The sequence below is a fragment of the Chelonia mydas genome, chromosome 4, assembly GCF_015237465.2.
Source record: "Chelonia mydas isolate rCheMyd1 chromosome 4, rCheMyd1.pri.v2, whole genome shotgun sequence".
In the NCBI taxonomy this organism is placed as follows: Eukaryota; Metazoa; Chordata; order Testudines; family Cheloniidae; genus Chelonia; species Chelonia mydas.
In genome coordinates this window covers 111,610,587-111,624,859 of record NC_057852.1, presented here as the reverse complement: position 1 = coordinate 111,624,859, position 14,273 = coordinate 111,610,587, and the positions used below count along the sequence as shown (strand labels likewise).

The 14,273-nt window shown below is 38.3% G+C and overlaps 1 protein-coding gene across 14 annotated transcripts in view; it reads right to left on the bottom strand.

The window, feature by feature from the left end:
- The window catches only part of PROM1 (prominin 1), a 94,509-nt gene that overhangs the window by 42,629 nt on the left and 37,607 nt on the right, over positions 1–14,273 (bottom strand). For 8 of the 14 annotated variants that reach the window (XM_043544616.1, XM_043544618.1, XM_043544619.1 and 5 more), the window contains exons 4-7: positions 11,846–11,872; positions 9,268–9,473; positions 3,054–3,174; positions 291–354 (exon numbers count right to left, since the gene is read on the bottom strand). In XM_043544616.1, the coding sequence (XP_043400551.1) occupies positions 291–354; positions 3,054–3,174; positions 9,268–9,473; positions 11,846–11,872 (418 nt within the window). The remainder of the gene's footprint in view (positions 1–290; positions 355–3,053; positions 3,175–9,267; positions 9,474–11,845; positions 11,873–14,273) is intronic. The other 6 variants (XR_006290184.1, XM_043544628.1, XM_043544623.1 and 3 more) reach the window with 1 other exon arrangement.

Sequence of the window (14,273 nt, the reverse complement as noted above, 5' to 3'; positions counted from 1 at the left end):
TACTAGTGATTACTGGACTCAAAAAGGCAAAAATTATTAGTCTGACTTAAAGTGAAAGTCATTTAAAGAAGAATGGAATTTATTTTTTAGAAAAATTTATATCGTGCCATGTGACAGTTTTCATGAAGAATTATATTTTTGTTTTATTGATCTGCTTGGGATTCTGATTATAACAACTGGACTTTCATATTGCGTTATAAGTCATTCACAAGCGCTTCAGTGAACTTACCGTGAATACACATATAACATAACACAGACATAGCTAATAAAAAAAAAGTTTTATTGCTTACTATTAAGGTCAGAGAGTGCTTTGTTCTTGGTAGTGTTGTATTGGCTCACCAAGTAGTCAATTTGCTAAAAGTTTTAAAAAAATATTTTTAGTATAGAAACAGTAACCACCCCACACATGCATATTTAGCTGCAAACCCCCAAAACTCTTGAACTCTATCATTAATACTTTCAACAAAGTACAATACAATTCTCTTTAATCGTGAGATGCTTAATTGAGAAGTCTCCTAGGGAGCAGATTTAAACCCCAGTGATAATTAATAGCAGCAATTGCTGCTTCATGAGGATTCCTTCAAGTGATTTAGTATGACTAGGGTCTTGTGTCTCTCTGTTTCATGCTAGTTCTATCCCTCTGGTCATCTAACAATGTTTAGTCCCTCCTTCACTGAGATATATACAGAAAGTGTCTGAACTGCTTCACCATTTTTTATTCCTTTGCCCTTAACATGCTAAGCAGCTTGCAGGCGCTTCCATTGCTGGCCGTGGGAAGGGAGGTGGCTGTCCTTTTCCAATTGCAGACTGCCCTTTACCAATACCATGGTTCTGTCCAGTGACAGTTTGGGCTCTGCACTGTCCCAGACAGCAGCATTATTATGACGATGAGGTCTTTTGTTAATCAGTTTTTGTTTGGTTTGTATTTCTATGTGGCTTGCATCTTCAAGTATTCAGTGTAGTAAATCCCATATGTCACAAAAGCAGCAGTGATTAAATGTCCAAAATCAACAAATGCAGCATATGAAACATTTTGTGCCTGCCTGAGATTATGTTTTTGCCTCTCTTATCAATATACCATAGTTTTCTAGGCTCTAGAGTCTGTAGAAGAAACTAAATTAACCAGTTCTTAGCAGAACTGCTATGAATTCCCAAACAACGTCACAAAACAAAGTGGGATTTAGAATGACTAGGAAAACAAGTATAGATACCCTAGGGGAAGGGGATATAAGTTGATGTCCTTAATAGACAGACTGTCAACTGCACTGAAGTGTGGTGTTGACAGTGCAAAATTTATATAGTCTGCAAATCTTCTATGACAACAGTTCTGAGCACCTGGCATCTTTATCAAATCCTCTATACATTATGCACTTAATGCTGATTGGCTGTGTTAAGTTAGACTTCTGAAGTACTGTCCGCAGTTTACAATCAAATGGATTCTATACCACTGTCAACAAAACTAAAGAGCCTTCCCATTAGTCTCAAGAATTTCTGGGATTTAATTAGAGGCACATGAGCACATGATGTAAAGATGCCTTGCACAACGAAGCAACATATTAAGAAGTCACATATAATAGAATAAATGTTATCTATAGTCACTAGAGTTAATTCTACAGAGAAAGAACTAATAATTCTAGGTAAAAACTGGAAAACAATACATAAAACTGAGGCTTTGATAAGTTTCTGCAGTTTCCATGAGCATTCTGTCTCTAATACTTATTTTAACTTAGTGCAACAGACTTTTAGGAGTCATTAGCTTTTTAGATATTTCATATATACATCACGATAGCTGAAGGAAACACAATAGATTTTATATTCTGACATTTTCTACTGTAAGCACTCAACTGTGGCTGATGCAAAGGAATGAGGGGGTTGGAAGAATTCTTGGTATAACTGGGTCACAACCACCAATGTCAAAAATGATTGTAGACTTATGAAAAGCACTCCATACTGCAAACCAAAGGTTTACTATGTGACCTCATCTTTCTTTCCCCACATCTACCCCAAAGGGCTCTGCCACGACATTGCATTTACATACATATGTGCTGGAGGCAAAAGAGAATAATATGCCCTGATGTGGAGAGAATTAAGGAAGTGGTGGATAGAGATTTCCCTTCAAACAACAGTGTACTCCAGCCCAGGCTGCAATGTTGGAGGAGACATCTTGAATTCCCAGACTCTCACGTTATCACTGCAAAGCTCTCAGTCAAAAGAAAAGCAGTTCATACTCTATGAGAGAGTGGGATTATTATGACCAATGCGGAGGGTGGTCACTGTGCCCACAGGTGAGACAGTATTGTCTGAACTGGCTCTGTCAAAACTTTACCTACCAATAAGAAGTGGGATATTTGTTTGCTTTCCACATGATTTTTAAACAGTATGTTTTTTCAATTTTTAACAAAATAAACATCTAACACAGAAGGGAAAAGCTATCATATAAAGTTCTCTAATAGGAATTCATCTTTCATTGGAGAAAGTCATATAGAGAGGTATTTGGAGGACTCTTTGCAATGTAAGAGGAAGAGTGAAGTCTTAAGGACACTGTACTTCATATTTGGGATGCCTCAATATATGCATTTAAAGAAAGCATAAAAGGTGTTCAACAAAAAAACAGAAAAGGCTACCATTCACTCCAGAGGATATTGGCATAAAGAAAAGGAATGTAAGGCACTGTTGCCCATGCATACTTTTATAAGAATTGCCAAAAACAGGAGGTAATTTCCCTTAAAAAATTACCTCTTTGGCAACGCACAGTGCAGCAACAGAAAAAAGGCAAAGGAATATCACATTACTGCAGAGCCTCTTATTTGTTCAAAGAATGCTGGTCCACAAGAATAACTGGTGGATATTTATTAACATATGAGAAGTCCTTTATCTTTTATTGTATTGTGCATTATATATTATATGATTGGCAACCAGAGCAATGGATGGGCACCCATAAAGGAAATACAGTTTGTTGCATGCATCACTAATACCAAATAGAAAGAAACACTATTTTCTAGAATACTTATCTTACATATACAATCACATATATAAAGAAAACATCTCTTTACCCCTGGAGTGTCATTGAGGAAAATTCTCAGGTCTTTAAAATTACTGTGCACCAGGTTCTTTGCTCCCCGGACTTGACTTGTTAAGTGTTGGTTGGCAGCATAAGCACAAAGGACACCGATACTATAAATAGAAAGATAAGAGCTATTACTTTACTTCTACAAATACCCATTCTGCCAATTAAGAACAAAAAACATAGCAAAGCAATCAACATTTATCTGGATAACAGAGTCCCTGCAGACAAATTAGTATCTCCTTTTAATATAAATTTTATTTGAACCACTAGGTGGCACTAGGGAATTAGCTATAAGATTTGACATATCACATCACTAATTTTCTACATGTTTAATAAAGAAATCACGTTAACTCAAAAGCCTTCAAAAGGAACACACAATAGCAAGACATATTTGCAGCACTGCAGTTGTCAAAAATTTACAAAATTTATACAAGATACGAATACTATGCATACTTGGTTATTTTTTAAAAACTATGATTTATGAAGGCTAACATTCCTTTTCACTAGTAATCATTAGTTTGACACATCTAGAAGAAAACAGTTGGTAAAATAACTTATTATTAAAAGGAATCATACATGAAACACGTTTTAAATTGACAGGTTTCAGAGTAACAGCCGTGTTAGTCTGTATTCGCAAAAAGAAAAGGAGAACTTGTGGCACCTTAGAGACTAACCAATTTATTTGAGCATGAGCTTTCGTGAGCTACAGCTCACTTCATCGGATGCATACTGTGGAAATCGCAGAAGACATTATATACACAGACACCATGAAACAGCAGGAGAGTGAGTTTGTGTGAGTATGGGGGTGGGGGAGTGAGAAAACCTGGATTTGTGCTGGAAATGGCCCACTTTGATTTTCATGCAGGTTGTAAGGAGAGTGGTCACTTTGGATAGGCTATTACCAGCAGGAGAGTGAGTTTGTGGTTTTTGGAGGGGGGTGAGGGGGTGAGAGAACCTGGATTTCTGCAGGAAATGGCCCACCTTGATTATCATACGCATTGTGAAGACAGTGGTCACTTTGGATGGGCTATTACCAGCAAGAGTGAGTTTGTTTGTGAGAGGGCGGAGGGTGAGAAAACCTGGATTTGTGCTGGAAATGGCCCAACTTGATCACTTTAGATAAGCTATTACCAGCAGGAGAGTGGGGTGGGAGGAGGTATTGTTTCATGGTGTCTGTGTATATAATGTCTTCTGCGATTTCCACAGTATGCATCCAATGAAGTGAGCTGTAGCTCACGAAAGCTCATGCTCAAATAAATTGGTTAGTCTCTAAGGTGCCACAAGTCCTCCTTTTCTTTTTACGTTTTAAATTAGAATTACTTCCACTGCTAATTTTTTCACTATGGTCCCCATCTTCCAAACAATTTACATGTATTTAAAAGCACATAGTTTGTTTAACTTCAATGGAGTTACTCATATGCTTAAAATTAAAAGGATGCCCACAGAGTTCGCATGACTCAGGCCATAGGGAGAAATATATAAAACAAATTAACAACATGAACGATGGTAGGCAGATGGGAGTTTCAATCAGTGCATTTGGTGATTATTTTCCCAGTTTGGCCATTATCATTACACAATTCTATCTTCAACAGAATAGATCTGTATATACAGCAAAATATGGTAACTAAAAGCCCATGACAAGCTTGAGAGAGTTATCTTAGACTATAAAATATTTCATTCTTTGTTCACTTTCTTTCCACATGGAACTATGTTTATCAGTTGCCAAAGTGAGACACTTCTTAAAAAATCCCTGTAGTTACTGAAACCCTGTTCCGCTCCTTTTACATACAGATCTCTGCTCTCGTAGGCTAAGAGCCGCACTCTGAAGCTCAGGTGGGAATGCAACAGTGGAGTCAAGAGAGACGGTCTCTATGGTAGGCAGAGAAGAAATCCACTTTGCAGGTTAAAAATTAAAACCTTAAATTTCAGACGGACATCACCTGGTGGCAGATCAGACCATGGGTGTAACATGCCCCTCTTTTGGGAATGTTGCTTAAGAAGGCAGGTAGTTGCCTTCACTACCTGCAATTTCTGGATGGTGTTAAGGTGTAACTTCATGCAGTTTGCATTGTAGTAAACCAGTTTGAGGCTAGCAATATCAAAGGGAGCTGACAGATGCAAAGAGCACCATCTAATGGGATCATCATGCTAGGAGATCACTAACACAAATGGCTCTGTATTACATCAAAATCTACAACTGGGGTCAAAGAGACCTGAGCACTTCATACTATTAATGGTTTATTTTACCGTAGTGCCTACAAGCCAGCCATGTTGAGCGCCCTATTGTGTTAGCTGCATGGTAAATAACTGTTCTGACTCCAGAATTCACAATCTAGGGAAGACATGATTTAACTGGTAGAGGAGACCAGCATATCTGGTGGGGTGGAAGGGTAACAAACAATAAGACATGCACAATTCTTAGCAAATCAGGAGCACAACTTGCCACCCAATTAGCCATTATCATGTTCCAATTTTCTGTATTTGTTACATTTGAGTTCAGTTTTGAGGAGACACAGTATTGGACAGCAGTTTTTTATATTTTAACTAAGAGGTTTTTCCCATATATAAGGGGTGGCAAGGGACAAAGTATGAAAGTTGCTTGTCAGAGACATGAAGAATCAGATAATCAAGGTAGGCGTTGTTGGCAGAGTGAAGAGAGGAGCGAACCTCGCAATAAAGGTAACAGAGCAGGGATATAGTGGGAAGGGCTTTGAAAGTAAAAAAAAAGTAGTAATGGACAAGAATCTTAGCCGCATGGGCAGAGAGAAGAGGTCATTTTGGAGATGTTGTTTATTACTGTAAAAGATGCTAGTGTCCAGCCTTCTCAAAGAGAGCCGTTGATGGTAACTGAGGGCTGTTTACATTGAAAATGAAGGTGTAATTGTAGCGTGAGTAGGCATAACCATACTAGCTTTGACCTAGCTAACGCTGGCGACAATAGTAATGAAGATATGGCAGCATGGGTTAGCCACAGTGGCACCAGCATTACCTCGCTTGTCTTTACTAACTTAAAGGTCATGGTCAATGCCATTTGTAGCCCACCACTCCCTGAAAATCCTTGCTAGTCACATCAATCACCACTCAAGCAGAGACGTGCGTCTCCACCAAACAATTTAAAAGACAAAACAAACTGATCTGATATATATATATTAAGCATCTTTAAAAGGTGACCATTCAAAATAGGCCAGCTGCATTTCTGGCAAACGTATACATTGTTCTCCTTGTAGATGTGAAAGAAACAATGATGCTGAATATTATTTTCCCAGTGAAAGAAAACTGATTAGCTGCTTTCTTTTGACCAACTGAAAAAGAAAAATGTCTCATAACTGACATTCAAATGTAAAGTACAATATTAGTGTGTAACTCACATAACTGAGTTTACAATGACATCTTTGTTCTTTGGAAGGGATTGTTTTTATATCCTTAGAGTATTCTTTTTACAAAGCAAAGAGGTCAGCAATTGCAACCCAACAAAAAAAGGTACTCTGTAAATTTGAATGTGATCTTTTACTCTTTAGCTTTCCGAGAGGAGGGTGCGGGAGAGACGCGAATCTTTAAACAAACTGTGCACTCAAACATTCACCTGTTCTGAACAGATACACAACACAAAAGGGAAAAACTCTACTTATTACCTAATGAGCCTTGAAAAATCACCAAATAAAAGAAGAGAGAAAAGGAAAAGAGATGACACAAGACTTGCCTTTCCCATAACAGACGGCAGTGGTGTATATCTGTTTAACTAGTCTCCCTGAAAGTCAGATATTTCAGTTTGTGAGATTTCATAAATGGATGTAAACACCATCAATCCAGTTGGTGAAAAAAGCAAAAAACTTTCCCTAGCATTTTACTTGCAAAAGGTTCAAGTCACAGAAAATTAATATTAAATAGATTTAAAGGAAAAGTACTAAGGGAAAAGTTCTCCCCATTCATACAGAAATAAAATGTTGGGTCAGAGTTTTCTTTTTGAACCCATTTGTCAATTCTTCGGATTCATGTGGACTCCCAGGTGCTGAACTATCTGCATTACCAATTACATGAAGGCAGAAGTCCTTCCTTGATACTTGAATAAGGCACTTGTCCACATAACAGATATAACCTACATACTTTAGGATCTACATTTCTGAATATCCAAAATTTATTACAGGACTCGCAACATGGAAGGATCAAAAACTCATCATGTGGTTTTCCCACCAAAAAACGAAAGACATTTTCTGTAAACAGAATTAATTTTATTATAATAAGCATTTAAAAAACAAAAAAACAAAAAACCCACACACACGCACCCAGCTAACCTTTCTGATACATTGCAAAGCGATTAAGGAAGTGACATTTATTCTGCAGTGCACGCATGTGAGCGAATGTCCCAGCTTGCTGATGACTTTGGGATAAATAAAATATAAAATCTTTGTCCCAAAGAGAACAGTAAACATTTGAGTAGGAGCACACCCCTTTTGGAGTGATACATAAGTTGTATACATCTCAGTTCAACCAATATAAAATATGCTCAAATTCAAATGGTATATCTGTGCTCATTAACAATAGCTCCTGCTCTATAACCACAATATTCATGTATCCAAACTCCCAGCTGCCAGAAATGGAGCCAGACACACAAGGAGGGTGAAGTAAAATATTTTATTGGACCAACTTCTGTTGGGGAGAGAAGCTTTAGAGCCACACAGAGCTCTTCTTCAGGTCTGGAAAAGGTACTTCCAGCATGACAACAAAATCCAAGGTGGCAGATTGCTTAGCATAAATTAGTTAGCATAAACTGCAAGGGACCATTCATGATAGAGTGGCCTGTTTACACCTCTGCAGTCATAGGACAAAGAGAGGAGGTTACTGGGTTACAGATTGTTGTAATAAGCCATAAAATCCCATCCCATACAGTATCTCTGTTCAGTCCACGAGTTTTAGTTTCTTGCAGAGTAATGAATTTAACCTCCCAGGCTCGTCTTTTGAAAGTGTTGTGCATGTTTCCTTTGAGAATGAGAACTAATAGGTCAGACAGAGTTATTGCTTTGTGAAAAGTGGTCACCCAAAGGTGACAGGGTGTTTCTGTCTCATCATTTTCCTGTGACAGTTCATTCGAGACCATACCGATGGTCTGGGTTCACCCACATAGTTGTTAGTGGGGCACTTAGTGCACTGGATGAAATATACTACATGTTGTGATTGGCATGTATAGGATCCATGGATTTTGAAAGGTCTTTTGTGTGAACACCCCACTCCAACAGAAATGTAGCCAGACATACTCCTGGCTTTAGAACATTTTCTCCCCTATTTTCAATCAAATACAAAATATTTCATTTGTTTGAGAAAATACAGGTCTACAAGAAGAGACTACTCTGAAACTTATTAAGCTGAATAAAGGCATATTTATGGACATAAAAAGACTCCAGACCACTTGCATCTCATTGAGTAAAGTGTGGTATACTGTCAGAAAAATGATCTGTAGAACTTATTTTTTTGTTTAACTTTGCACTTTTTTACTTTCCATGAATCTTTCCACTCAACTCTGATTAGTTTACTAAAACAAGGTTTTAATACTCTCACCATTGTTGCGTATCAGTGGAAGGGCAGAGATATTTTCACTCATGGGGAACACTGCCAGTCAATTTCTGATTTTAGAATCGTTATCAGCAGTGATGTATGAATGAATCTGGAATAGTCATATGCCAGCATGCTGACGTAGAGAAAATTCTGGTTTTGACTTAAGAAAATTTGAGGGACAACACACACAATCACTTCTGACCACCACTGGACTATTATCAAAATGTGTTAAAATGTGTTGCATCCTAACAACTCTTCTCAATGGGATGGCCTCTGAGCACAAGACAGGTAATCTTTTGTTCATGAATCACCAACTTTAAGTGGCCATTTGGATAATTTGATTGAAAAACAAAAACAAAGAGTCATCTCCCTGGAAAAAGTCTCACATGCCAAATTCAACATAATGATGTTTCACACCTTAAACCCCTCAAAAGGTAGGTTCACTCATTAACATGACATTAACCATATTAGAGCTACTGTAATGCCGTTGTAAAATATCTTTTCTGAGCAAAAGTGAACATATTATTTTCAGCCTAATAAAAATCATTTCAGCTTCTACAGATGATAAACTAGACTAAATATTCCTTGTTGTACAGTAATGCATGATCAGTACTGTGCAAAATGAGTATTGTGCTCTTTATTATACTTGCCTGATAATTAAAGAAGCAACAAAAAGAAACGTTGCAAAGCAGCCTCTCCGACAGTCAGCATTTTTCTTGTGTCTTTGGTGCATTTCCCCACCACAGTTGTCACAGCAACGACACATACAGAAGCACAGTCCCACAAGAGGCAGCAACAGAACAAATAGCAATCCCAAAGCAGCAGACACTATAAAGCCGATTTCATAGTAGATTGCCTGCAATTCAGACAAAAATAACTGTAACAGCAGATCTTATATAGTTGTTGAAATTCAGATACAGCCCCTGCTTAAAAATGAAATTAAAGCTACAAGATCCACTAGTTACTGTAGGTTTCAGAGTAGCAGCCGTGTTAGTCTGCATTTGCAAAAAGAAAAGTAGTACTTGTGGCACCTTAGAGACTAACCAATTTATTGGAGCATAAGCTTTCGTGAGCTACAGCATCCGATGAAGTGAGCTGTGGCTCACGAAAGCTTGTGCTCCAATAAATTGGTTAGTCTCTAAGGTGCCACAAGTACTCCTTTTCTTTTTACTAGTTACTGTAGTCATTGGACTCAATGTTTTCTAAGTCATCAATACAGATCTAACAACATTTCTATCCCAAACAGATAAAAACATTGTAAATGTTGACAACTAACCTATCAAGAAGCGGTTTAAGCAGCATATTTAACAAGTAAACAAGCTCGTGATATTGATGCAACTTGCATTTTAATGGATTAAAAATGGGCACATTTGATTAGCAGGCCCACAATTTCATCCGTCTCTCATAGCTGTTCCAAAAAACTATTTGAGACTACCAGCAACCCTAAATATACCAACATACTGTACTATGGTGGGAAATGGTTTGTTTTTGTTCTTAAAAAAACAGATTTCGGTTATGAATAGAAGGCCTGATTATGAAAACTGAAGAGAAATATTAAATGAAGGACTGTAACCTCTTCAAAACAAAATGTAAAAATAGCTGAAAGAAAAAAAAAACATCAAGGGATGGATTTTAAGCTCTGTAGGGCAGAGACTCTTGATCATCTACATTGCTATGCTCAGCTGGCAACAAACAAACTAACAGCAACTAAAGGAAAGATTTTTCAAAGGCACAAAAGGCAGCTGGGAACCCAACTCCCTTTTAATCAGTGAGGTGGACGCTTAACTGTCCTTGGTGCCTTTGCAAACCTCCTGATAAGGGTATGTCTACAAAGCAAAGAAAAATCTGCAACTGGCCCATGCCAGCCAACTTGGGCTGTGGGGCTGTTCCATTGTTGTGGAGACTACCAGACTCAGGCTGGAGCCCAGGTCTGGGATCCTCCCAGGGAGGCTAGCCACAGGGTTTTCTATGCTGTGTAGACATACTCTAAACAGTGGTTCTCAACCTTTCTGGGCTCAGGATCCAGTTGTAAATGTTTATGGCCTGTGACAACCCAGTAAATAGTTTGTGGGTGAAGGCCCTGGGGTGGTTTGGTTGGGTGCTGCCTCCTGGGGTCTTGGGTCCCGCCTAGCACTCACCTCACAGTAGCAGCTCCTGTGCTGTGGGGCTAGCTGGGCTTGGCTCTCCATTTTGGGCATTGCAACCTCCAGGGTTGCAGCTCCACTCAGGTTTGGCCCCGCCCCCCTGACGGAACCAAATTTGTGAGAGTGGAGTTGTGACATGGCTCATGGAGTTGTAGTGCCACTCACTCAGATTTGGGCTACCCGGACTGCCGTTATCATGACGGCTGGGCCAAACTTGAGTGGTGCTGGGACCCCAGAGTTTGCAGTGCCTGGAGCAGGGAGGCGAGCCCCGCCAGACCTGTGAGACAGGAGCCACAGGAACTGCCACACGACCTTTGAAACATTCTGGCAACCCAAAATTGGGTCCTGACCCATGGGCTGAGAAGCTCTGTCCTCAAAGGCTATTAAAGTCACTTGGAAAAGTCTGTGTTAACTTTAAGGGTACTACAATTATTACACTTACTACTTTGACTCATCCTGTATCTCTTGTATATAGTCTGTAAAACAGTAGTATCTTGGCAGGAACAAGATGGAATAGATGTTGTATTGTCACTGAACGCAAGTTACAAGTCATAATTTCTCACTACCCATCAATCATCATACTTCACTTCTAATCATACTAAATCTGCTTCCAATCCCACCAGTCCTTGGGGAATAAAAATTGCTTCACATGCAGTGTCAATAGTAATCCACCATCATTAACACGGTTGTAATCGCTGACCTTATTGCCAATCCTAGAATAAACCCTAGGAGACTAGTGATGGTTTAGAACTGCTCTGTGAATAAGAACAAGATACTTTTGGTTGGATTTTACAAGTCAAATACTTAGCCAAAGTTTATTAAAAAGAAAATCAGAAAAGATTACAAAGTAACTAAAAATGAATAGAAATATGTTTTAGTAAGTTACCTGAACAATTTGGAACGTAACCAAATCAAAAGTGGCTTAAATGAAAAAACATCTCCATTTAGAATGACATCAAAAATAGTAATGCATGTTTTGACAGGAGTAGCGAATATAGTCCCTGCGAGTTTTGAGAAAAGAAAAAAAAAAAAAAAGCGCAAGACACAGAGCACATCTACCAGATACAATGGAAAGCATTATTACCTGAAGAGTCAGGACAACATTTTCTGGCTGTGGAAGTCAAAGCAGATGGAGAATGTGTATAATGCACAGGCAGCATGCACAAAACCAAATCATGTGAGTAATTAATAATTAACCATAACTGAAACAATTAAAAATACCCAAAATAAAAAAATAAAAGCCATTGAACTAAAAAAATTGCAGAGAAGCAGTAAATAATTAAGCCAAATATATTATGTAGTAGAGGATTTCTGATTGCCTTGGTAAGTTAAAAGGATTCAGGATTTCTTTATCCACCATAAATAGCACTCAACCTTAAAATGAAAACAGACCAGTTATTTTTGTATGGACCATCAGTTATATTTCCCCAAGACATTTCAGAGAAGAGGAGGGTCAGATATTGTATTAGTGCGCGGTTTCCCAAAGAATTCCAGCTGTCAGAGCTGTTCCACTATACTTTTGCTTTTTGAAGTTACAAATTGTTTTGGCATTAGGAGAAGCAATTCCAATAGCAGTTTTCGTGCCTTGGCACATTATACAGGAAGTTCATCTGCACTTTAAAAGTCTGTCGGAAACTTAAAACCTACAAGGGGGGATGGGACAGAAGGGAGAAATCTAATTCAACAGGGTCATAAGCGTTTCTGCTACCCCATTTGCCTTTTGAGAAAACAGGGGGGGGGAATTCAGTCACTGGAGTTTAAGAAGCTACTTTCTTCCCTCTTGTTCTCAGAACTTATGCACAGATTAAAACAAAGAATTTCTTAAAGTTAGTTGTTTTTCTGCATCTTCATGTGGCAATTCATACCCAATAGGGGTTTCCTCTTTTCCTGGTAAGTTAGAAAATAAGAGCAACCCAGCAGTTGTGTGTTGCTATACTGAAAGGGCAGAACTCACTGAAAAGAAAACATTTCCAAACCACCCAAAGACTTGAAAAATTCCTGACACTATACTTAAACGTTTTTGCATCAAAAATGCCAATTCATCAAAACAGAAACTTTATAGAGCTGTCCAGATTTGATGGGAGGCTTCTCAGGTTGAGACAGACATCTACCCCAGAATAAGCAACAGATGAGTGTTTAGGACGCACACCGGCGATGTGGGAGACCCAAGTTCAAGTCCCTGCTAGGGCTGTCGATTAATTGTAATAGCCATTTTAATCGCACTGTTAAACAATAGAATACCAACTGAAATTTATTAAATATTTTTGGATGTTTTTCTGCATTTTCAAATATATTTCAATTACAATGCAGAATACAAAGTGTACAGTGCTCACTTTATATTATTTTGATTACAATATTTGCACTGTAAAAGTGATAAGAAATAGTATATTTCAATTCACCTCATACAAGTACTGCTGTGCAATCTCTCACAAAAGTGCAGCTTACAAATGTAGATTTTTTTTGTTACGTAACTACACTCAAAAATAAATTGCAAAACTTTAGAGCCTACAAGTCCACTCAGTCCTATTTCTTGTTCAGCCAATCATTAAGACAAGCACTTTTGTAGCTGGCATTGCAAGGTATACCTGCCAGATATGCTAAACATTCATATGCCCCTTCATGCTTCGGCCACCATTCCAGAGAACATGATTCCATGCTGATGATGCTTGTTAAAAAAAAAAAAATACATTAATTAAATTTGCGACTGAACTCCTGGGGGAAGAATTTACCCAGCACATGTCCGTTTTAAGAACACTTTCATTGCAGATTTGACAAAACGCAAAGAAGATACCAATGAGAGATTTCTAAAGGTAGTTACAGCACTCGATCCAAGGTTAAAGAATCTAAAGTGCCTTCCAAAATCTGAGAGGGATGAGGTGTGGAGCATGCTTTCAGAAGTCTTAAAGAGCAACACTCTGATGCAGAAACGACAGAAGCCAAAGCACCAAAAAAGAAAATCAACCTTCTGCTGGTGGCATCTGATTCAGATGATGAAAATGAACATGCGGTCTGTACTGCTTTCGACTGTTATCAAGCAGAACCTGTCAGCATGGACTCATGTCCTCTGGAATGGTGGTTGAAGCATGAAGGGACACATGAATCTTTAGCATATCTGGCACGTAAATATCTTGCGAAGCCGGCTACAACAGTACCATGCAAATGCTTGTTCTCACTTTCAGGTGACATTGTAAACAAGAAGCCGGCAGCACTATCTCCTGCAAATGTAAACAAACTTATTTGCCTTAGTGATTGGCTGAACACGAAGTAGAACTGAGTGGACTCGTAGGTTCTAAAAAGTTTTGCATTGTTTTGTTTGAGTGCAGTTATTTTTTGTACACAATTCTACATTTTTCAGTTCAACTTTCATCATAAAGAGATTGCACTACAGTACTTGTACTAGGTGAACTGAAAAATACTATTTCTTTTGTTTTTTTACAGTAAAAATATTTGTAATAAAAAAATAAGTGAGCACTGTACACTTTGTACTTTTGTTGTAATTGAAATCAATATAT